At 44.5% G+C, this 22,470-nt stretch overlaps 1 protein-coding gene across 1 annotated transcript in view; it reads left to right on the top strand.

The window, feature by feature from the left end:
• The window catches only part of LOC147889825 (uncharacterized), a 59,519-nt gene extending 39,474 nt beyond the window's left edge, over positions 1–20,045 (top strand). The window contains exons 3-4 of the mRNA XM_087391702.1: positions 18,164–18,850; positions 18,954–20,045. Of these exons, the coding sequence (XP_087247828.1) occupies positions 18,164–18,850; positions 18,954–19,808 (1,542 nt within the window). The 3' untranslated portion in view covers positions 19,809–20,045. The remainder of the gene's footprint in view (positions 1–18,163; positions 18,851–18,953) is intronic.
• The last annotated feature ends 2,425 nt before the right edge of the window (positions 20,046–22,470 follow it).

Raw genomic sequence — 22,470 nt, 5'->3', positions numbered from 1 at the left:
ATAGCAGCTGCAATTCCTCCCATGCATCTAAAAATACAGCAGATAAGTCAAAGAAGAAAAGATGCAACTATTGTCGCAAGCCTGGACATGACATTTCAGAATGCAGGAAGCGCATTGCTTCGGAGAAAAAGAAAGCAGGATTGATAGTTAATGCCTCACATGCTATTGAATCCCATGAGCCAGCAGATGCTTCACATGCACATGCTCTTGAGGATGATTGGGCATGAGCTGTCCATTGCTCATTTGATCCCTCCAAAGCTGATGCACTCTTTACTGCTAATGATGCTCAGTCCTGGTACTTTGATAGTGGTGCTTCCAAGCATGTCACATCTTGCAGAAAGTTGTTTCATTCTTTAGCTGATGCACCTCGAGGGGGGACTGTCACATGTGCTAATAATGCTTCATATGCTGTAAAAGGAATTGGAGATGTGCAGCTCACATCCATTTCAAGCCATCCTGTTACTCTGACAAATGTTCTTTTTGTGCCTGGAATTGAAGTCAACTTGACTCACTGGCACTTTGCAAAAGGGGCTTTATCACCTTGATCATCACTCAGAGGCACTTTCTATTGAAGCATTTGCTATTTCAGATTCACAGCTTGCTGAAACTCATCTTTGGCATGAGAGAATGGGTCATCTCAATTATAGAGCTCTTGCAAAGCTACATTCACAGCAGATGGCAAATGATGTACCTCAAACTCACAGAGTTTCCAAACATGTGTGTGAGGGTTGTCTTTTGGTTAAGATGCATCGGTTTCCTTTTCAAAAGAATTGTCCAAAACTCTCACAAAGAAAATTGCATCTAGTACACAGTGATGTCTGTGGCCCAATGAGGACAAATGCCATTGGGGGGTACAAATATTTTATGACTCTCATTGATGATTTCACAAGATATTGCTGAGTATATCCTTTAAAAGCCAAATCTGAAGTTTTCTTATGCTTTCAGAGGTGGCTGAATATGGTTGAGAATGAATTAGGATGCAAGCTTGTCACCCTCAACATAGATAGGGGGGGAGAGTATATGTCTAAGGAGTTTGATGCATTTCTGTCTTCACGGGGCATTATTCACTCATGCACTACTCCTTACACTCCTCAGCAGAATCTTGTTTCTGAAAGGAAAAACAGGTCCACAATGGAGATGGCCAGATGCATGCTTAAGGCCAAGTCTTTGCCCAATAAATTTTGGCTTGATGCAGTGATGTTTTCCAACTATGTGCTGAATAGATCACCTACACGGGCATTGAAGACTGTTACACCTTATGAAGCATGGAAAGGCAGGAAGCCTTCACTTTCACACATGAGAGTTTTTGGGTCTCTTGCATATGTTCATGTACCATCTCAGCTGAGACATAAGCTTGATGATAAGGCAATCAAATGCATATTTATTGGTTACAGCCAGGAGAGCAGAGGGTATCGGTTATATCAACCAAATACTGGGAAGATTATTGTCAGTAGAGATGTAATCTTTGCTGAACATTCAGCTTCTTCTCTTGTGGACTGCAAAGCTAAGCCAGATGTTGACATGTTTGATGCCTTTGAATCTTGGTTACCTCTGCCATCCTCAGAAGAGGACTTTGATCAGCAACATGAGCCTCCTGCAGGCCCTCCACCAAGCAATAATCAGCCACTACCCCATGCTGATTTGCAGGTTTCTCTTCCAGCACAAAATGATCCCACTATTCGTGATGCAGTCATTGAAGAAAGAGCTGTAAATAGACAGCAAAGGCAAGTTTCCAGATGGCTTCTTGATACATTGAGGGACAGCAAACAAGATCAGCCTTTTGCTGCCCGGACAAGATCAGGGAATAGACAGATGCATGGTCACTTTCTTGAATTTGCACTCCTTGCTTCAGCTTGCAATGAAGAGCCCTTGTGCCATAAAGATGCTTTTGACAGCAAAGAGTGGATGGATGCAATGAGAGCTGAGTTACAATCCATTGCCAAAAATGACACATGGGAATTAGTAGATCTCTCTCTCGGCAAGCATGCCATTGGTACCTGGTGGGTCTACAAATTAAAAAGGAAATCTGATGGCAGCATAGATCGATACAAAGCCCGTCTTGTTGCAAAAGGGTATGCCCAACAACAGGGCACTGACTTTGAGGAGACATTTGCTCCCACATCCAAGATTACTACCATTAGATGTGTCATTGCCATTGCAGCCCATCATCATTGGCAAGTGCACCAACTTGACATCCAGACTGCTTTTCTTCATGGGGATTTGCAAGAAGAAGTATATGTGACACAACCTCTTGGCTTTGAGGTTGTTAATTCTGAAAATAAGGTATGCCGGCTTAGAAAAGCCCTTTATGGTTTGAAGCAGGCACCCAGGGCATGGTATGCCAAAATTCATGCACACTTACTATCCCTTGGTTTTCAGAATAGCCCCACAGAACCCACTCTTTATGTCTGCGGGAGTGGATCTGATTTTTTAGTGCTGATTTTATATGTGGATGATATGCTCATCACGGGCCCAGATACTCAGCGAATTGCAGCTTTCAAGGCTGATTTGCAGCAGGTTTTTGAAATGTCAGACATGGGACAGATCCACTATTATTTGGGCATTCAGTTTGCTCATGTTGAGGGGGGTATCATGATGTCTTAGTCCAAGTATATTGGACAGCTCCTTGATCATTTTCAGTTTGAGGATTGCAAGCCAATCTCTACTCCAGTGGACCCTGGTTTCAAATTCTCAGCTCATGATGGGAGCCCACCATGTGATATCACTCTTTATCAGCAAGCTGTTGGATGCCTTATTTATTTATGTCACACGAGACCTGACTTACAGTATGCAGTATCTCAGCTTAGTAGATTCATGCACATGCCCAGTTCACAGCATTGGCAGGCAGTGAAGAGAGTCTTTAGATATCTCAGAGGCACTCAGGATTTAGCCCTCTTCTATGGTGATCAGGGTTCACTTACCATGCATGCTTACACGGATAGTGACTGGGCAGGATGTTCCGACACCAGAGTGTCACGTACTGGCAATTGTTTTTTGCTTGGCAATTCATGTATCTCTTGGCTCAGCAAGAAGCAACCAACAATCGCCACATCTAGCTGTGAGGCTGAGTATAGGGCAGCTTTCACCGCTACAGTAGAGTGTGTTTGGCTTCGACAGTTACTTACAGATCTTGGTATTCGCCAGACATCCTCCACTATTGTCTACACAGACAGCCAGAGTGCTTTGGCCATTGCGCGTAACCCAGTGTTTCATGCGCGTACCAAGCATATTGAACTTCATTATCATTATGTTCGGGAGCTGTTGTCAGCAGGAGACATAGAGTTGTCCTATCTTCCCACAGAGGACAACATAGCAGATATGTTTACAAAGGCACTTCCTCGTCCCAAGTTCGAAGTCTTTTGACAGGCTTTACACTTGGTTCCCTTTGTTACATGATCTGACATCCCTTGTACATTCATAGGCAGCTATATCCTTTTGGATGAACATGTGCCACCATACCAAAAAATACCAGGTATTCTGAGACGTTTCCAAAGTACTTCAGCCCATCCCATGGAGGGGAGTTTGTAGGCCATCTCCTAGTGGTTCTAGTGATGCCCTATAGGCCATGGTGTGCCTTGTAGGCATAAATATAGGCACTTGTAGTGTTAGTGCCTTTTAGGCCTCATAGGACACTTAGTCCTATGTGACACCTAGGACACTTAGTCCTAGGTCTAGGTACTTGTACCTTGTACTCCTTCTTTTTCCATTATCCAAGTTTTGACGTGACGGCTAAGACTTGTGCGACGCTTTGCTATCTGCACACTCTTTCTCTCAATCGATCCTACAGTGGCAGCCTTTTTGTGGCTTTCCTCCTCCTCCCTTTTCTTCTAGGCTTTTTCTTTTGTTCAAAGTCTAAAGGCTTGTGCCAGCTATCCTTAGCTAAGGGCTTTTCCTTTTTCTTTCTTTTCCACCCTTTCCTCTTCGCTCGAAGCGCAGCATTCTTCCTTGTTTTGGGGAAAGAGAATATTCGCGGCGACCCTTGGTTTTCCAAAGGGGATCCATGGCAGCACCCTCGAATCCCTCTAGCTGTTAAGGTTCTTCTTTCTCTAGCTGATAAGCAACATGTTAAGCAAGTAGTGCAGTCACTTCAGGACATGGCGATAGTGGGCAGAATAGTCGGCCTCACATTCACGAGGAGACATGTGAAAGATTGGATTCAGGCAAGCTTGGCACTAGAAGGGGACCACATTCAGGAGGTCACCATCTACGGGAGAGGCGTCTTCCTTCTCCAGTTGAGCTCCTCGGTCACCATCTTGGACCCACCATGTCCCGTGCTTCTTGGTGACACTTCGATTCTCGGGGCTCCCGCGGGAGTACAAAGCCATCCTTGCTTGCATCAGTTAGGCTTTTGGTATCATGTTGGAGTCTCCCACGGAGACTACAGCTTGAGTTTTGGCTAGAAGATGGTGTCTGTTGGCTTGGGATGGTCGTAGAGAATCCAGAGTTTCTTCCGGAGGTGATTTTCCTTGAAACCCTTGAGGGCCGACAGAGGCTACATATATCTGAGCTACTATGACAATGTCTTCGGGGCAGATAGTTAGGGATTGCACCAAAGGTGAGAGTCCCCCCCCCTGCCTAGGATGAACAAAGGGAACATAGGGAGCCCCAAACGTACACGACCCGGGGGTTCCATGGGTCTCAGACTCCCTAGGTGGAGCCCTATGAGGGAAGGTGTACTGCGGTGGGAAAAAGGTAAAAAAAGAAACCAAGCAAGTGGGCCACGAAGAATCAACGACAACGGGCCAATTGCAGGAAGAAAGCACAACCTCTCACTCCCAAGAGGATCAGGCGAGGGATCCCCTTGCAGGCTGTCCATTGTCCCCGGAGGGCGTGGCTGTCGTTTATCGAGTAGGTACCGCCTGAGTAGAGGTTCTGTCACGAGGGTGTGAGTTTTGGAGCTTGCATGTGGGCAGGACGTTGGGAAAATAATGGGCAAGGCCATGGGTTGCTAGGTGTGTAAGGCTTGCATGTGGGCAGGACGTTGGGAAATAATGGGCAAGGCCATGGGTTGCTAGGTGTGTAAGGCCCCCTAGGAATTATTGCCTTGGGGCTGAATTTGTTGATTGGTCCAAAGAGGGGGCAAAGGGCCCTAAGAGACCATTGGCTTTTCATGATGCTGTTTCCATGCTTCTGAGTGAAGAAAGGAGGGCGGAGGTTGACATGGCAGGTACAAGCGAACCAACTTTATAGTCAAAGATAAGGGAAAAGGCAAGAAGAAAGATTTGGTTTGTGACTACTGTGGTAGAGGAGGACACATAGAAATACTGTTACATTTGTGGATTTGATGTGAAGTAGAAAGAGTCCAATAAGAAGGCCTGCATTGTGGAAGAGGAAGAACAAGGGGATAACTTTGCAACCTTTGCACAAACAAGTAATTGACTTGGAGAAGGAAAATGCCTATACTTTTTAGTGACATGTTGTTTCAGCTAGTGGTAGTAGGAGTTGGTTATGGCATCGGAAATTCATCATTGTCTTTTGTTTGCATTAATGACAATTTTGGTTTGCAACACCTTCTCGGTTTGTGGTGGGTTTGTTAGCTTTAGTATTTGTGTGGTAAACCTCCAAGGGGTGGTGAAAATGGAGGGGTAGAAAGGCAAGTGCCATGTGGCACTATCTCATGCAACACACTACATGGTGGCCTCTACCACCTTTGAGAGACTCTCTGGCCTATGACAGTTGGAGCTCTTTGGCGTGTGTGCACATGCTCACACACACGTGTGTGTGCGTGTGTGAGAGAGAGAGAGAGAGAGAGAGAGAGAGAGAGAGAGAGAGAGAGAGAGAGAGAAATAAATTTTATTAGAGTCTTCGGAAGACCGATGGGTCTATGAGGTTGAAAGAAAACCTGATACAAATCACAGTAAGGGTGGAGCTACTGAAACGAGCATCATCACCCGTGCTGAATCCTAAGTCTGATCATACATAATCAAATACATTTGGATGTAACAATGAAAAGGAAAGGACTGGAGCGGAGCGGAATCCTCCGTATGTCATGTCCCCCTGGTTGGCGCATAGCCGGTGATGGGATGTTGGTGCCCGTCAAGGGGTGCCGTGCGTCTCGGTCTCCTAGACGAGGCTTGACGCAAGACCAGAGCCACCGTGACTCCCGTGGGACGTATCCCGAGTCTAAACAATGACGGGAGGTCCCCCAGAGTGATCTGTGTGTCCCCTCGATGTCTCGTGTGTCGTGCTGCGATCGTTGGGTCGAGGTCTCTGTCACGTCGGCGGCTAGAGACTGGACGATCAATGTCACTCGATGGGAAGAACTCTGTGATCCTTCTTTGAGAGGTGTCTGATGATGTGGCCAAGCCTCGCCGTCGCCTGAGTAAGTACTCTCTATGTCGGATTCCCTCGTGAAGGAAGGCCGCGAGGCATCTCTGATCTGGGTAGGCGAGGAATTTGGAAAGGAGCCCGGAGCCGTCTCTGAAGAGGCAGTGGTAGCGACCTTGGATCTCGTAGTACACTGCGTCCTCGTGACAGTGGAACGGGGAAAGACCAAGACAGAGCCAAGGAGGAGGCGAAAGCCATGAAGCAAACAAGGATCGAGGACATGAACAAGTGCTCAAATACTGGGCTCTAGGTAGATAGCATTGCGGTCCACAAGGGCATTGCATCCACTTCAATATCGACATCGGCTTCACCTTCGACCACAACCTCTCCTAGTCCTTCGCCTAGTACCAGAGTGTTGACATTGACCTCACCGCTAACATTGGCAGCCTTGACTACAGGGATATCTATGGGATCATCCTCAGCGTCATTAGCAGCCTCGACATCGACTCAGATCTCGTCTCTGAGGGCCCTTGATCCTATACTATCACCAATCGTAGTAGTACTCTCGATCTTTCCCCTTGCCTATCTTTCTCAGTCAGCCACCCTTTCAGCATGCATCTGGGATGACCTCCCACTCATCTCCACATCTCACTCAGCTCGAGGTGCCCACTATTTAGCCCCATCCCTCCGTATTTGTACCAGACCTCTTTCAGATTCAGATTCCACGAAGACTAGGTTATGCTAGGGCTGTCACACCCGATGCTTCCTATATGTAGCCCCCCCCCCCCCTTCATACCTCGCCTGGGAACCTCCATGGCACTGAACAACCACTCTCACGAGGGGTGGGCACACCCACAACACATGTCCTGACTCTCTACGCTATCCTTACTCACTGGGCAATCACACCCACAAGCAAGGCCCTCTCTCTAGGTGACATCAGGAGATGTTGACCTCGAACACCTCTTCAGGTGGGTTCACTTGTTTCCTACACGAGGGTGCTCTAGCGTAGTTGGCTATATCATGGGATCCCTTGCCTTCGCATCACACATCACTGACTTTTCCGTCTCAACATATGGTTGACTTTGGGCCCATATAGGCCACCCCTTTGTACTTTCTCATTATCCATTTGCAAGTACTCGCGTTTGCTTCAATTTGTTGTTTGCTCTCCCTTGCACTCCACTCCCATTCCATTGCTTCCCGCACCCAACATGCAGGTATCTTGACTCCTAAGTTTTCATAGTTTCTACTATCTAGTTTCTTATAATTTTGTCGTCGTAAATTGTAATATGGAACATGCTAGAGTAATAGCTTCAAAATATCTATGCAATATGCTTGCTTTATGTAGGCTGCAAGGAAGGATGCGATGCATCCATAGCATAAACACAATGATGTTAATGCTTTCGTTGCTAAGGAGAGAGCTCAGCTAGCACGGGCAACTTGATCCATTGCTGGTTGAGGGCGCATTGTTGTAGCGCAAGCTGCACAGCAGCATATCCCTCAACAAGATGCTCATGGACAAGGACATCTTTAAGCTGATTTTTCATCATCATCAGAGTCATCCTCTAGAAAGAAAGAAACCGAGAGAGAGAGAGAGAGAGAGAGAGAGAGAGAGAGAGAGAGAGTAACACGTCCACGGGAGACCTCTTAGAGAGAGAGAGAGAGAGAGAGAGAGAGAGAGAGAGAGAGTAACGTCCACGGGAGACCAAGAGGTCTATGGGACAACATGAAAACCATCTAGTACGTCCGCTAGGGTGGGCACATGGCAGCTCCTAGGGAGTGGAGAGGCAGCCATTTTTGTTGGAATCGGAGCCCTAGTGTGTGTGGTCCTAGAGTCTGAGGAATGTCCTACAGTTGTGTGAGTGTGAAGAGTCTTGAGGCCACTTGTGCCACCTCATGTGATTCCTCACCTAGATTATAGGATCTAGATTCTCTTGTGTGTGACCTCATCTATGAGGTGTCTGTAAGGCTTGCCCAGCCTATAAAAGAGGCTATGTACTTGCTGTGATAATCAATCAATCCACATCAGTTCGTGCCTCAGCTCGTCTCCAGTCATGTGTCTCTCACCTTCTCCCCATTTCCATCAAATGGTATCAGAGCGGGTCTTCCCTGACTGAGCCTTACCTCCTTCCCGCCTCACCAATGGTCAATCTTTTAGTCAACCCAGAAGCCCCTTCATCGATCTACAAGAAGATCGCACAGCCCACTGCAAATCAGCCGTACAGCCTGTACGGCTTGCCTGCCGTACGACCGTACCTGCAGCATACAATCTTCCGTACAATGGCACCGTACAACTTGATCTCTGCAGCTGCTGTATGATCTGTCGTACTGCTGTATGATCTGCCGTACTGACGTACGATTTGCCGTACAGCAGGCTACCAAACAGCTTCGAAATCTCCACGCTGCTGCTCCCGCTTCTGCTCTACGCCTACCAAACAGCCTCGGAATCTCCGCGCTGCTGCTCCCGCTTCTGCTCTACGCTGTGCCATCCTGCGGATCTTCTACCCGCTTCTCTGCTTGTCATCTGCTGCACCTCTCTGCTCACGCTGTTGCTCCTGCGCGCCATATAGTCTCTACTGCTGCTGCCCGAACACCTGCTGCTCCGTGGTGAACCCGACGTGAACACCTGCTGCTCCGACTTCTGCCCGAACCTGCTGCTCCCACGCAACTGGTTGCCCACGTAGCTAGACCTGCGACGGCGCCAGCCATGGAGCTGACTTGACGACTGGCGATCTGAGGGCTGTGGCCATCAACTCGCACAACAGATCTGAGTTGTTGCTCTACGCTGTTGATCTTCTTCGTTCGCCTCTCCACATGAGCTCCATCGACCAGCAAACAGTCCGTCTGAGATATTTTGTTTTTGAAGATTTTTGCCTCATTTTTGGGTGAATTTGCTGGGGCTTTTATGCTCTGAAGCTCCCCTAGTGTTGCTAGAACACTATGCTCTAGGAAATTTTGAAAAGCCCCAATTTTCTGCAAACCCTAATTTTTGCAGTAACCCTAACCCTAAAATTTAGGGCTTTTCTGTTCTGTGTCTTCCTTTGGCATAATTGAAGCTTCTACCATGTAAAATTTGGGCCCTTTTTGAAATCTGAGTAAACATTGTAAGGGATTTAGACACTGGCTGTAATAACAATTAAGACCTTCCCACCAATGGATAGCATAAAAAACTCCTTGCTCATCGAGAAATTCTCAGGGAGCAATTTCCCAACTTGGCAGACAAAACTCCGGCTTCTTCTTATGCGAGAAGGGATACGGAATATCACCAATGGCAAGGAGCCAAAACCCCAAAGTGATGATGCTAGAATCAGTTGGTGGCAAAATCAAAATGATAAAGCAATGGCTATCATTGGCCTAGCTTTAGCTGACAACCTTATCCACCATGTGGATTTTGATAAGACAGCAAACGACGTTTGGGAAAAGTTAGAGAATTTGTTTGGAAATAAGATCAATAATTCCAAAGTATTTCTCAAACAAAAACTCTTCAATCTCAAGATGAAGGAAACTGAAACCCTCAATGAACACTTGAGCAATCTTGGGTCAATTCTCCAACAATTATCTGCCATCCGAGCCATTGTTGAAGATGATGATCAAGTTGCTGTACTTCTCTCCAGTATTGAAGACATTTCCTAGTACAATGAGATCCTTGTTGTCCTAAGAGTCAGCCGCAATATGAGCTTTAAGGATATGGTAGCTCATCTCATTGATGAGGACCGTAGGCTTATAGAGAAAGCAAAATCTTCCTTCAAATCTGGCAAAGCATTCTTTCTCAAGAATAAGCCCAAGAAGAACGGAAAACCTCTTAAATGTAATTACTGTCAGAAACTTGGCCATCCAGAGGATCGTTGCTTCAAGAAAATGGCAAAGGTACAAGCCAAAGAACATGCCAATCTGGTTGCGGAGTAGAGCGAGGACAAAGACGATGAAGCTACACCTTCTGGACCTGAGGAACAAGCCTGCACTGCTGCTATTTCTGGTCTATCCCTCCATGAGGTGATAGATGAAGAGTGGGATTTCTAGAGTCAAGCGTGTTAGGTACTCTGCCTTGGGTAGTCCCCCTAAAATGTTGTAATAATTTGTCATTTTGTGTGCCTTGTCCTATAAAAGGCTCCACTTACTTCCATGTACTTAGTTAAGAGACAGGGGGGGTTGTTATGTCTTTCCTTTATCAGGCCTGGCCGAGTTCCAGGATGTTGTTATACTCCCTCGACCTATGAGTTGGTCATGCATCCATGCTCAGATTTGAGTCTTTGATCACGTTGACACCTAAGCCATGAGAGTGCTTGGTTCAACCTCTGAATTATGCTTAGCTGTTAGCCTCTGGGATTGCCTGGGATGCACAGTCTGGATGATGTCATAGTCTCTCACCCTAGCTCCGAGGGGGGGTTTGTTGGAATCAGAGTCCTAGTGTGTGTGGTCCTAGAGTCTTAGGAATGTCCTACAGTTGTGTGAGTGTGAAGAGTCTTGAGGCCACTTGTGCCACCTCATGTGATTCCTCACCTAGATTATAGGATCTAGATTCTCTTGTGTGTGACCTCATCTATGAGGTGTATGTAAGGCTTGCCCAGCCTATAAAAGAGGCTATGTACTTGCTGTGATAATCAATCAATCCACATCAGTTCGTGCCTCAGCTCGTCTCCAGTCATGTGTCTCTCACCTTCTCCCCATTTCCATCAATTTTATCAAGTACCCCTACGAAATAGCCTAGATAAAACATACACATATATAGCTAGCGATACATAAGTTTAAGATTGAGAGTCTTTTGGTTTTGATTTGAACTCTTTAACAAGTGCTACTCCTTCCTGGTATACTGCCCATTTTCCATCTTTCCAGGCAGCCTTGACCTTTGCTAATTCCGTTGCCTTGTTCTTGAGTTGAGCTTGTGTAAGCTCCTCGGCTATCCATACTTTGGTACCTTTCAGCTTATAAGATTGTCGGAGAAGCTTAATCCCCCAATGTTTTGTTTTTAATGTAAGGATCGCATGACCTTTAGAATGTTTAATATAAGCTGGTCTCGAATTATCATCTTCCTCCTCATCACCATCCGACCATTCAATGTTGGGGAGGGCTGCTTTGACCTTTGTTAGTGTTTCACTGAATGTGTCCTCCTCTTTGTACTAGTCTTCTGGGAGTCCCCCTATTCTGATTTTCAGCGCATTGTCTTGTCTAGCTTCATGTTCTTTAATCTCTACTTGAATGTCGGTCTTACTTAATTTTGTGTCCACTTCCACACTCACTTCCTTCTTAATTGTTTGAACCTCGGTATGCACTAAACCCTTGACTATGGAGACTAATTGGGGGGTAGGGGGAGAAGCTTTGCAAACCTTCACAACTTCATCTATAACTAACTGTTGTCCAAGCCCTTCAAGGACATGAAGTCCAGTTGTTACCTCTGCCAGTAATATCTTTAGCTCCCTCACTTCTTGCTGTAGGAAATAAATATGTTCACATTGCCAGAGTTGTCCACGGATCTCATAGTATACAGGGTGTTTGAATGGGAAGTGCTCCTCTGACTCAATCTCTTGTCGATCACACAATGTGCATATGTGGCCCTTCCTGGGGATCCCCTCAGCTCATCCACTCTCAATATGGAGTCTGTGCAATGACACTCGAAATTGCCCGATGGCATCCTCAGTGAGTGCGGTAGATGGATCCGCGTGTACTCTAAGGGGTAACGAAACCCCCCTCCGAGAAGTGGAGGCAGTGATCCAAGTAGAAGCTAAGCTTCACTGGAAGCTCCCTCGGCTCCAACCAGGTTTTAAAAGTGTGTAGCTGTAAAAGGTCCTCTCAAATGACCTGGTTCACCTCATGGTACACAAGTGGGATAGATGGAGTGTCTAAGTTGTACTAGAAAGGAGGCTGCCAAAGTGGAGTCACAATCTCTCAAGCCACCTACGTGTCTGTGCATACCAACCCCTCTCGTCTCCTCCATGTGAGAGACTCATGGATGATGCCAAAGCCAACCATGGTAACCTATGTCGTTTCGATGCGCAGGATCCATATTGTCAGACTCAGACTCATCACCATAGAACAGGCCCAAGTTTTGTGTAGCCTTCAAGTAACGGAAGACCCGCTTCACGGCTTGCCAATGCTGTCTACTAGGCATGTGTATGTACCTGCTCAACTGGGGAGACGGCATACTAAAGATCAGGTCGGGTATGACATAAATAAATAAGGCAGTCCACAGCCTGCTGATAAAGGGTGGCATCAAATGGTATACTCCCATCGTTGGAGGAGAAACAACAGCCAGGCTCCAATGGTGTAGAATATGGCTTGCAATATGCAAACTGGAAGCGCTCTACGAGCTATCCAATGAACTTGGGCTGACTCATCATTATACCAATGCCAATGCTGTCCCGCTTCAGGGCTTGCCAATGCTGTCTACTAGGCATGTGCATGTACCTGCTCAATTGGGAGACGGCATACTAAAGATCAGGTCGGGTATGACATAAATAAATAAGGCAGTCCACAGCCTGCTGATAAAGGGTGGCATCAAATGGTATACTCCCATCCTTGGAGGAGAAACAACAGCCAGGCTGCAATGGTGTAGAATATGGCTTGCAATATGCAAACTGGAAGCGCTCTACGAGCTATCCAATGAACTTGGGCTGACTCATCATTATACCCCCCTCAACATATGCAAACTAGATGCCCAAGTGATAGTGCAACATTCCCACCCATTTTGTGCCTATAGCACGCTTGCCTGCAGGCAAGTCACACAACTCCCAAGTGCCATTTGCATGAATGGACTCAAGTTCAGCATTCATAGCATCCATCCATTCTCTGTTGTCAGAAGCATCCTTATGACATAGTGGCTCTTCATTACAAGCAGTGGCAATCAAAGCTACAGCCAAAAAAATTGCCTTGCATCTGTTTGTGCGCACCTCTAGTGCAGGCAGGCAAAGGCTTAGCTTGCTTGCTGTGCCCGATTTTTGCTGTCTCATGACAGCCCTTTCCTCTTGAATTTCTTGCTCGATAGCATGGCCACCGGGCGGTAGAAAATTAGGTTGAGCAGGAGCAACGGGAGGAGGATTGGAGCTGCTAGAAGCATGTGGCATGTTTCTCTGCATTGTGTCTATGAAAGGTGGAATAGAATCAAACACATCAGAGGCTTCCATTGAAGGCTGTGTTTAGTCCAGCCAAGGTAAAGCGGCATGCTCAGCAAAAACCACGTCGCTACTGACAATCACCTTGCCTGTGCTAGGCTGAAACAACTTGTAACCTTTGCTTTGTGAGTGGTAGCCAGTGAAGATGCATTTAACACCCTTATCATCAAGCTTATGCCTCAATTGAGAGTGTACATGCACATATGCAAGAGACCAAAACACCTGCATGTGAGAAATGACAGGCTTACGACTGGTCCATGCTTCATAGGGAGTCTGCTCTTCAATGCCTGAGTGGATGCTCGGTTGCGCACATAGTTGGCACACATAATTGCATCCAACCAGAATTTATTAGGGAAATACGTTTCCTTAAGCATGCATCGGTCCATTTCTGTTTCTGTTCTATTTTGATGCTCTACAAACCCATTTTGTTGTGGAGTATATGGCACTGTGCATTCATGAATCCCCAGGCTGCTAAAAGTTCAGAAAATTCCCAAGACATGTACTCACCCCCGTCAGTGCAGAAGGTAAAGAGTTTCTCCCCACTCTCATTCTCTGCCAAGGATTGGTTCCATCAGGCTTGTCCTCAGCACCAAGCATCCCAAAAGATTCATGGTTTGCCATTGCAAATGAAAATCCCCCAAAAAAAGTGCCCTGCAAATGTCACAGCCTCAATTGACATTAAAGCACTCAAAAGCCCCAATTTTGGAATGAAATTGAGCCACCAAAGGTAAAATACTGTAAAAGCCCCAAATGTGACAAATGTTGCTGTGTTGATTGCAAAGTATGACGATTTGTAGTCAAGTACAACACTTGTATGACACGCTTAACGTAGAAATAATCAAATAGCAAGTTAACCCTGTTGTACGGTGATTACAGCAATGTACGGGCAAATCAAGCAGGGTTGTACAGACGATGATGCCTATCTGTATGGATAGATTCCGTACATTGTACGGACGATCACACATGCAGTACAATGGGGTGTATGGACAACTTCGCAATGAAAGGATTGTATGTAGGTTGTACGGTAGATACAGTTCATGTGTACGGCAGGTATCGTACGGTTATACGACAAATTTGCAGAGTGGCGCAAATTTTGCATGGACGAATTGGCAGCAGCGTGGAGCACAGTGTACAACGATGGCAGCGTGGGAATTTGGAATGGCTTCCTTAACGATGGAAATGCTCCAAATGTAGTGTGGCGGCCCTTAGCGATGGATTTGAACACATGCAGTGGCTAGTAGATTGAAACGTCCAACAGCTAAATGTCAAGGTGTTCCAACAAAGAACCAATGCCAAAAGGAAGCATCCAGCAAGGGTGGTAGGGAGGTTGGAATCTAGATGCTTTGATAACACTACTGGGTGTGGGAAGCAATGGAATGGGAGTGGAGTGCAAGGGAGGAAACAACAAGCTGAAGCAAACGTGAGTACTTGCAAATGGATAATGAGAAAGTACAAAGGGGTGGCCCATATGGCCCCATAGTCAACCATATGTTTGAATAGTGAAGTCAACCTAATGGTTGACTGAGTCCTAAGACTAGCCTATAAGGCCATACCAGGGCTAAGTGCTAACACTGCACAAGTAGCTTGTTAGGGTTCACATGCTCTAGTTGTACAATCATGGAGAACGCCCTCCAACTTCTCTCGCATGCTCTAGATGTATAATCTTGCGAGAGGATTCTTATGGCAACAACCCTCGAGTTAGGTGCTTCCCTCCCATACTTCTCCCACCTAGTAACATGCTTCATTTGTGCCTCCTTGAGTCTTGCTCGTGATGTGCCAAACTCTTGAGTGGAGTTTCGAAACATGAGAAGCTCATCCTCAAGTTTGTTTTGCAAAGTGGGGTCCATTTGGACTTGCTCAAGAGAGGTAAATCACCCAACTTTCAGCTCAGCATCATCTCTCTGATCCTCTCTTCTCCAAAGAGGATGGAGGATATGAGCAACTGCATCGATAGGTTTATCGAAGGACCTGCATGTGCCACCGCAATTAACAAAGGTAAGGAAGGATGGGTGTGAGCAATGTTAAAAGGCAAGTCATCTTTAAAAAAAAACTCATGATGACAAGAACTCGTCAACTCTTGATCTCTTTCACAATACTTGCGGAGCATCTAGATTCCCACCTAAGGAAAGAATTAAGTCATCTGGAAGATTTACAAGGCAATAGAAGGCACCCAAGGCAATGCAAGGGAAGAGGGAAGTGAAGCTGAAGGTGAGGGCGAGGGAGGAGAGTCCAGTGTAGTCATTCACAAAAAGCATAGATTAAAAGCTAAGAAAGCAAGAAAGTAGGCTAATCTAGGACAAAACGTGCACATTCTAATGGGTGGCATGTGTTTCAAATAACAACTAAATTTTCATCTAATAATTTGGGTTAACTAAACGTTCTAAAATTTTCCCACCATCTATCCTTACAATCAATTACATAGAATGACCTTGAACATGCTTAGCTAGAAAACCTGGATCCATCCTAAACTTTGATTACACATTGGATATTTATTACTATGTTTTGGTAAGACTTGCTAGGTGAGTGCTCGGAATTACCCTAGACAAGTCTGTGAAGGAGACGTTCTTTGATAACTTGGGGTTTCTATGCAAGCTCAGGTGTGGCTTGCTCCAACTGTCATGACACATTGGGGGTGTTGGACAACACATGAGCCATGTGATGAGTGGAGCCTTTCATTATGTGTTGGAGGGTAAACCGTGTTCCTGTGAATTGGATACACGAGTTAATGAGCTTGGAAGCTTCGATGCTTGGGCATGAACCAAAATAGTTTCAGACCCACTACTACATTGCTATCACCATGGAAGGTGATAGTGGTCAATATGGCACGTAGGCTGATTGGTCCTTATGACACAAAGTGACATAAAAAAAAGTTACATTAATTTGAAAGGAGATGGGTTTTCATATTTTAGTGTATTTTTTGCTTTAACCCCCCCATCCAAAAGACCCCCCCCCCCTTTGGGCCTCACATATTATGAAAAATATGTACAAATCTTAAAATCTTGCATATTTTTCAAGGTATATACCTTATATTTTGTGGGAGGGGGACATGAAATTTTCATATTTTTCCTTTGCATTTGAAATTTTTAAAGGAAAGCCATGCATATTATATATGGACCTTGTCTCCCCATACCTTGGATATTGGACGAGTAGGATATGCAGGTTTGCAAAATAAAGTAAGTGGTTCATTTTGGTGTGGGAATCGACCAAATAGGATGGCTATCGACATAGCTTGGAGGTTGGCAAGTAGTGTCACTACAATTTGGAAGGTGTCGAGTGTGTGTGTCTGCGTGTGTTGCCACTGATGCATGTCCTTGCCATCTATATGTCATTTGCGCATTCTTTGACAGTGACCTCTCCTCCCTCCACTTATACTGCTGTTTGCAGCCCCACAATTGGTCTGAGGCTCAAACCTGCACATGGGCGAACCAGCTGCCTACTGCCCAGTTTGACTTCAGGCTGCTTCAGCCTTCCCTGCTCAGGTTGCTTTAGCTTTTCCTAGCCCTGAACCAGACTTCAAGGTGACAACCATTCAGCTCTATTTTTGTGTTGGAATTTGAACTTTGGAACAATGCTATATCAAAGCATTTTGAACTGTGGAAGTTGGAAATTGGAAGCATCAAGCAATTCAAACTCTAATGAATTATGGAAATGGAGTTTTGGCCTTGAAAGTAGTGTATGCTTGCTGCTTTCTGATTTCTTTTTAAAATTTGACTTCAGAGCTATCAAAATCTGTTCATAAAGAAGCAGCAAATGCTCAGAAACTTCTGGAAACTCCAATCTTTGGGAACAATGTATCGCTGACTTCATTGGCTGGTTATTTTAGTATTATAAAGTGCCAATCTTTCTTGTGCTAGCATTTAATATGAGAGTCAGATTGAGAGCTGTCTTGTAGAGCGTGATCAGAGCTTCAAGATGATGTATGACATGCGTGGGTGAATTCTTGATGATAGAGATTTTGATCACAGATTAGTGTGTAGTCAGGTTTCAAACTAAAGCAACAAGGCTTTACGCCTTGGTCATTGCAGGGTGCCCGGGCGGGGGGCAGGGGGGGGAGTGGGAGCACGTGAAGGTCTGTCAAGAGCGTAATGTGCATAGCAGGTGTCTACAACATTGTATTGGCATGGTTGTCCATGAGGAGGATTTGGTTGGGGTTGGCTGCATTTTAGAGTGAAGTATGGTCTTACGAGACTTTAATTTGGTAGGAAACTGCATGGTTGGCCTATAGTCAGTGCATATTCTATTATGATGTGTGAAGCCTGATGATTGTGTATCCATAACCGCCCAAGGAACCTCTCAGCCTCAACCATTAGACAAAAGGAGAAGGAAACCGTCCCCTACAGACGTCTCTATTTAAAGATTGCCGGGACTCTCACAGCCTGCCAGAAGAAGGGATTTGGGACCACAGCCAGTCAGGATCTTCCTGAATGGCAGAATTATCAGGCAGTTGTTCTTATTAACTAGGTTTCAGGACCTCTTTTTGACTAGTGATGCAATGGTTAAGCTGGCATATCATCCTTGGAGGCATTTCCAGATTTTTGTATTTAATGCTTCTTTTGTGTCTTGCCCTGGCCCCTGGGATTCCTGGGCGCTTACATAGACAGACAGGATGGAGCTTACTTGTTCTCTGTTTTTTTCTCTTGCTAGGAGTAGCTTTTCTATTTTGGAAGGATGATTTTGTTTCCTTCACAAAAAGAAATTTATAAATGACTATTTTTGGTTGTGCAGTGGTTAAAACCTTGCTAAATTTATGAGCACCGTATTTTTGCTTTCACTGACATTTGTATCATTTACAGGTAGTGGGCTTGTATCTGGTTGTTGAGGGGATTGAAGGTCAGCAGGCATTAAATGAGGGTTCGATCCTATGGTTGACAGAACACAGATTACCATTGGGTATTGTAGATGAATTGTTTGGACCTGTAAAGAAGCCCTTCTATGCTGTGAGATACAATGAAGCAAGTGAAGTGCCGGAGGAGGCGAAGGAAGGAGCGCAGGTGTCGTATGTTATGGAGTTTGCTGATTTTGTGCTGAACAACCCAAACTTGTTCAAAAAAGGTTATGATGCATCTGGTGAGAATGATGAGGAGCTTTTAGATGCAGAAATAGATTTCTCTGATGATGAAAGAGAAGCAGAATTCAAGCGATCAAAAGCAAGGATGAAGAGGGGCAACTTGGAGAAATCTATTCAGGAAAATGAAAAGTTGTCGGAAGGCTCCTGGAATTCAGACAAAAGAAGGCAGGGGGAACAGCCCAGCAAGGTCAACAACAGACGTCAAAGGAAGGGATCTGGACAAAAGAACTCATGGAGGAAAGGCCAGAGACGTCAACAACAGATTTCAGACGAAGGCAGGGCGAACAGTCCAGGCCTCTCTCAAGGTTCTTTGAGTCTGGACAGGCAGGGGGAACAGCCCACAGAGCGCAGCAACAGACGTCAGATGACAGGAGGGAATGGAAATTTCTCCCAGTCCAACTATGCCAACTATGTAATGCTCTATACCAAGACCTTGTGTTAGACGTGTGTCCATATTTTTGATACTGAATTTCGTACAGGAGGGCTAATTATTTTATGAAATGTGATGCTTGTAGGAACATGGAATTTCTTACAGACCTCCTAGGAATCATGGGCCACAATTGCATTATCAGGACAGTGAAAAGCCATCAAGAAATCAAGGAGTGGAAACTTTGCAACCGATGTCTGCTTCCATACAAAGCTCAGAGCACCTACCAGCATATTGGTCTCCCAATTATCAGCACGGACCTTTGCAACATTTTTCTTCCCCAACTAGTCAACCACAGCTGCCAGGACAAGCAACCCTGGGGATGCCCTTGACCAGTCAGCCACAGACAGCCTTGCCTGCTTCTGCACAATGTTCAGAGCGCCTACCAGCATACCAGTCCCCCAGTTATCAGCACAGACCTTCGCAACATTTTTTTTCTCCAAGTCAACCACAGCTGCCAGGACAAGCAGCCCTGGGGATGCCCTTTACCAATCAACCACAGTTCCCTTCATCTAGTCAGCCTCAGCTATCAGGACAAGGTGCCCATGTAGGTTCCAGTTTTGGGACACCCTTGAGGAATCATCTACCGCTTCGCACTGTAGCTACAACGAACAGTGTTTATGCAGGAATGCAAACATCTGCTGTTCCTGGTCCGGTTTTAGGGATTCCAGCTGGACCAGTAGGTTCCCCTTTCAATTATTCTCAGCAGATACCCTACAATCATAGTTTTTCATCTTCGGCCCCCACTTTACCAGCTGTAAATGCATATGGTGGAAATGTTGCTCAGGGACTGCCCCCTATGTGGGGCTCACCTGAGCAATTAAGGCGTACACAGCCTCACCTTGAGACCCCTGCATTTTCTTTGCAGCAGCAGCCATCTGAGCAGACACCTCTACACTACAATCAGAGGATGGGCCCTCATCAGGGTCCGAGGTATAGATAAATTCTTGTTCAAGGAATTTTTAATGTTTTGTGAATGAAAGAGGCCGTACATATACATTTGATTGAGATGCAGCAATGGTGTTTGCTTTTTAATGAGCTCTTCCTATTTGCAATAACAGGATCAAAGCATGCATGAGACTCTTGACTGGAACTGTGTTTGACGTTCTTTTAGCCTTGAAATTAAGGTCTTTTGCCATTTGCTTTTCATTAAATTTGTTGCAAGGGAACGGGACTGCATACGCAAGTAAACGAGCTAGGGTAGTTGGATTTTGATTAATGTTGAATGTACGACTTAGACAAGAATATTTTTCTTTGTATGAGATGAAATGAATATTGTAGTCTCATTTTTGTGGCAATATAATCTAGGAGTTTTGTTGTCTTTGTAAACTGCAAGCCTTCAATTAGCAACCAATCCAGAGGTGAGGTATCATTTTTTCCATGCATCTTTTTATATGCTTATCTCTTGATCAGAGAGAGAACATGAGCCACTTAGCTCCCATGTGATAGCTTGGGCTCCACTGATGATGAGTCATTCACTCTGCTCTGCAATAACGCTTTCTGAGTTTTCAACTCTGCATTCAACTTCCATAAGTTGATCTACCTGCTGGGACAAGGCACCCTTCATATCTGTCAGCCACTGTTGAATATCCTGTACCATAGTGCTTACGGTACCAAGAAGTTCTGCAGTTCCTGTGTCTTCTTAGTAATTACCGTGTTCTGTTTCTGTAAGACTTCCACAGCGGATTGGGCTTCCATCAGTTTTTGCTGAGACTCTTGCTTATTCTTCGTTAAATCCTCTCTTGCGCCCATTTGGTCTTCTCCTCTTTAAATATCTGGATCTCTGTCTGCAGCCTTGTCAGTTTATTATGCATATGATTCTTAATTTTTTGAAGATGAGTATGCCTTTCATTCTTTTTAGAATGGCGTCCACAACCCAAGTTTTGACGATCTGTAAGAAAAAGAAGAGTAGCTGCTTTTCAGAAGTCCATTGTTGACGATGTTAAGTGGAGGTTGTTTTGTTGGCAAGACAAGGATTGCTTGGTGATGTTTGTAGCAAATGATCTCTGGATCTCTGTCTGCAGCCTTGTCAGTTTATTATGCATATGATTCTTAATTTTTTGAAGATGAGTATGCCTTTCATTCTTTTTAGAATGGCGTCCACAACCCAAGTTTTGACGATCTGTAAGAAAAAGAAGAGTAGCTGCTTTTCAGAAGTCCATTGTTGACGATGTTAAGTGGAGGTTGTTTTGTTGGCAAGACAAGGATTGCTTGGTGATGTTTGTAGCAAATGATCAACGAATTGAAATTTAATGGAGACATTGTTGACAATGCTCGACTTGTAGCAAAAGGTGGTTAATAATAATGTGCTAATTATTTTGAAACCTTTGTTCCTAGAGCAAAAAATAATTCTATTTGTAAACTTTGTTGGTTTGTAGCACATCATAAGAAGAAAGCATTTTAAATGTGTGATCTTTTTTGAATAATACTCTTGATGAAATAAGTTTGTGCAACGTTGAGAGTTTTATTGTGAAAGGAAAATGAAATTGGGCTTCCAAACATTAAGGCATTGTGTGCTCGTCAAGTATTTTAGTATGGTTATAATCATTTTATGTGGGATGGTTTGATCATGAGACAAAAAATAATAATAAGAATATATAAAACAAACAAACAAATAAAGGGCATAGGGTTAAGAATCTCTCATAAAGATAATTCACCTTCAAAATTGCAAATGATAGATTAATTTATCTCACGAGTGTTAGACCAGATTTGAATATTGATGAATTGGGCAAGTTTAAACAATTTTGAAGGTGAATGAGTGCGATAAAAAGAATGTTTTGCTATGTTCAGATAGCTTGAATAATAGCATTCTACCAGTTTTGTTATGTTCAGATAGTGTGAATAATAGCATTCTACTAGTTGTCTTTCGTGGGTGACATTGACGTTTCAAAATCTACCATCAAGAGTTTGAATAATAGCATTCTACTAGTGTTGCTATGTTTAGATAGTTTGAATAATAACATTCTTCTAGTTGTCTTTGGTAGGTGATATTGATGCTTCAAAATCTACCGTCAATATTCTCTCTCAATGGCATTCTTGCCTCTTAATGCATAATATTCATCTTATAATTTTATGCAATGCTTGTAATCTTTCAAAAGATTAATGAACTTGTCAATTCAGCTATCTTAAATCTCCCATGTGATACGGCTATTCAATTACAACACTTCAATTTGATCCTAACATTGATATAGGATCCATTTCATGTTGAAAAAGACCCCTTGAATCTTGGACTTGTAAAGAAGCTATCCACTTGGTCTAATAACAAACACGCGGATCTCCATTCATTACATTATCTATATTCAATTCTTTCACCTTTCTTATAAGCTAAACATCTTGCATTTTAGATATCCTCCCAAAGAGATATGTGGAGTTGTCATAAAAGGGAGCTCTCTTCAAAATCTAACTTATTGCATAGACATTTGTTGCTCAAGGATACTATATAGTTTTCAATGGATTATGTAGTCTTGGAGGTATCCAGATCATTTCACACCTCATTTGGAAGTTTACTCTAGCCAAAGCTTGGAAAGTGTCATCATTCTGTTTTTCACTCTTTCTCATTACATCAAATTGTCTCTATCCTTTGTGACATTAAGTGTGCTCATCTC

This window comes from Dipteris shenzhenensis, chromosome 20 (genome assembly GCF_047967505.1).
Source record: "Dipteris shenzhenensis isolate YYH24624 ecotype China chromosome 20, Dip_SZ_1.0, whole genome shotgun sequence".
Classification (NCBI taxonomy): domain Eukaryota; kingdom Viridiplantae; phylum Streptophyta; class Polypodiopsida; order Gleicheniales; family Dipteridaceae; genus Dipteris; species Dipteris shenzhenensis.
The sequence above is the reverse complement of the archived record's forward strand: the minus strand, read 5'-3'. Positions and strand labels throughout refer to the sequence as shown.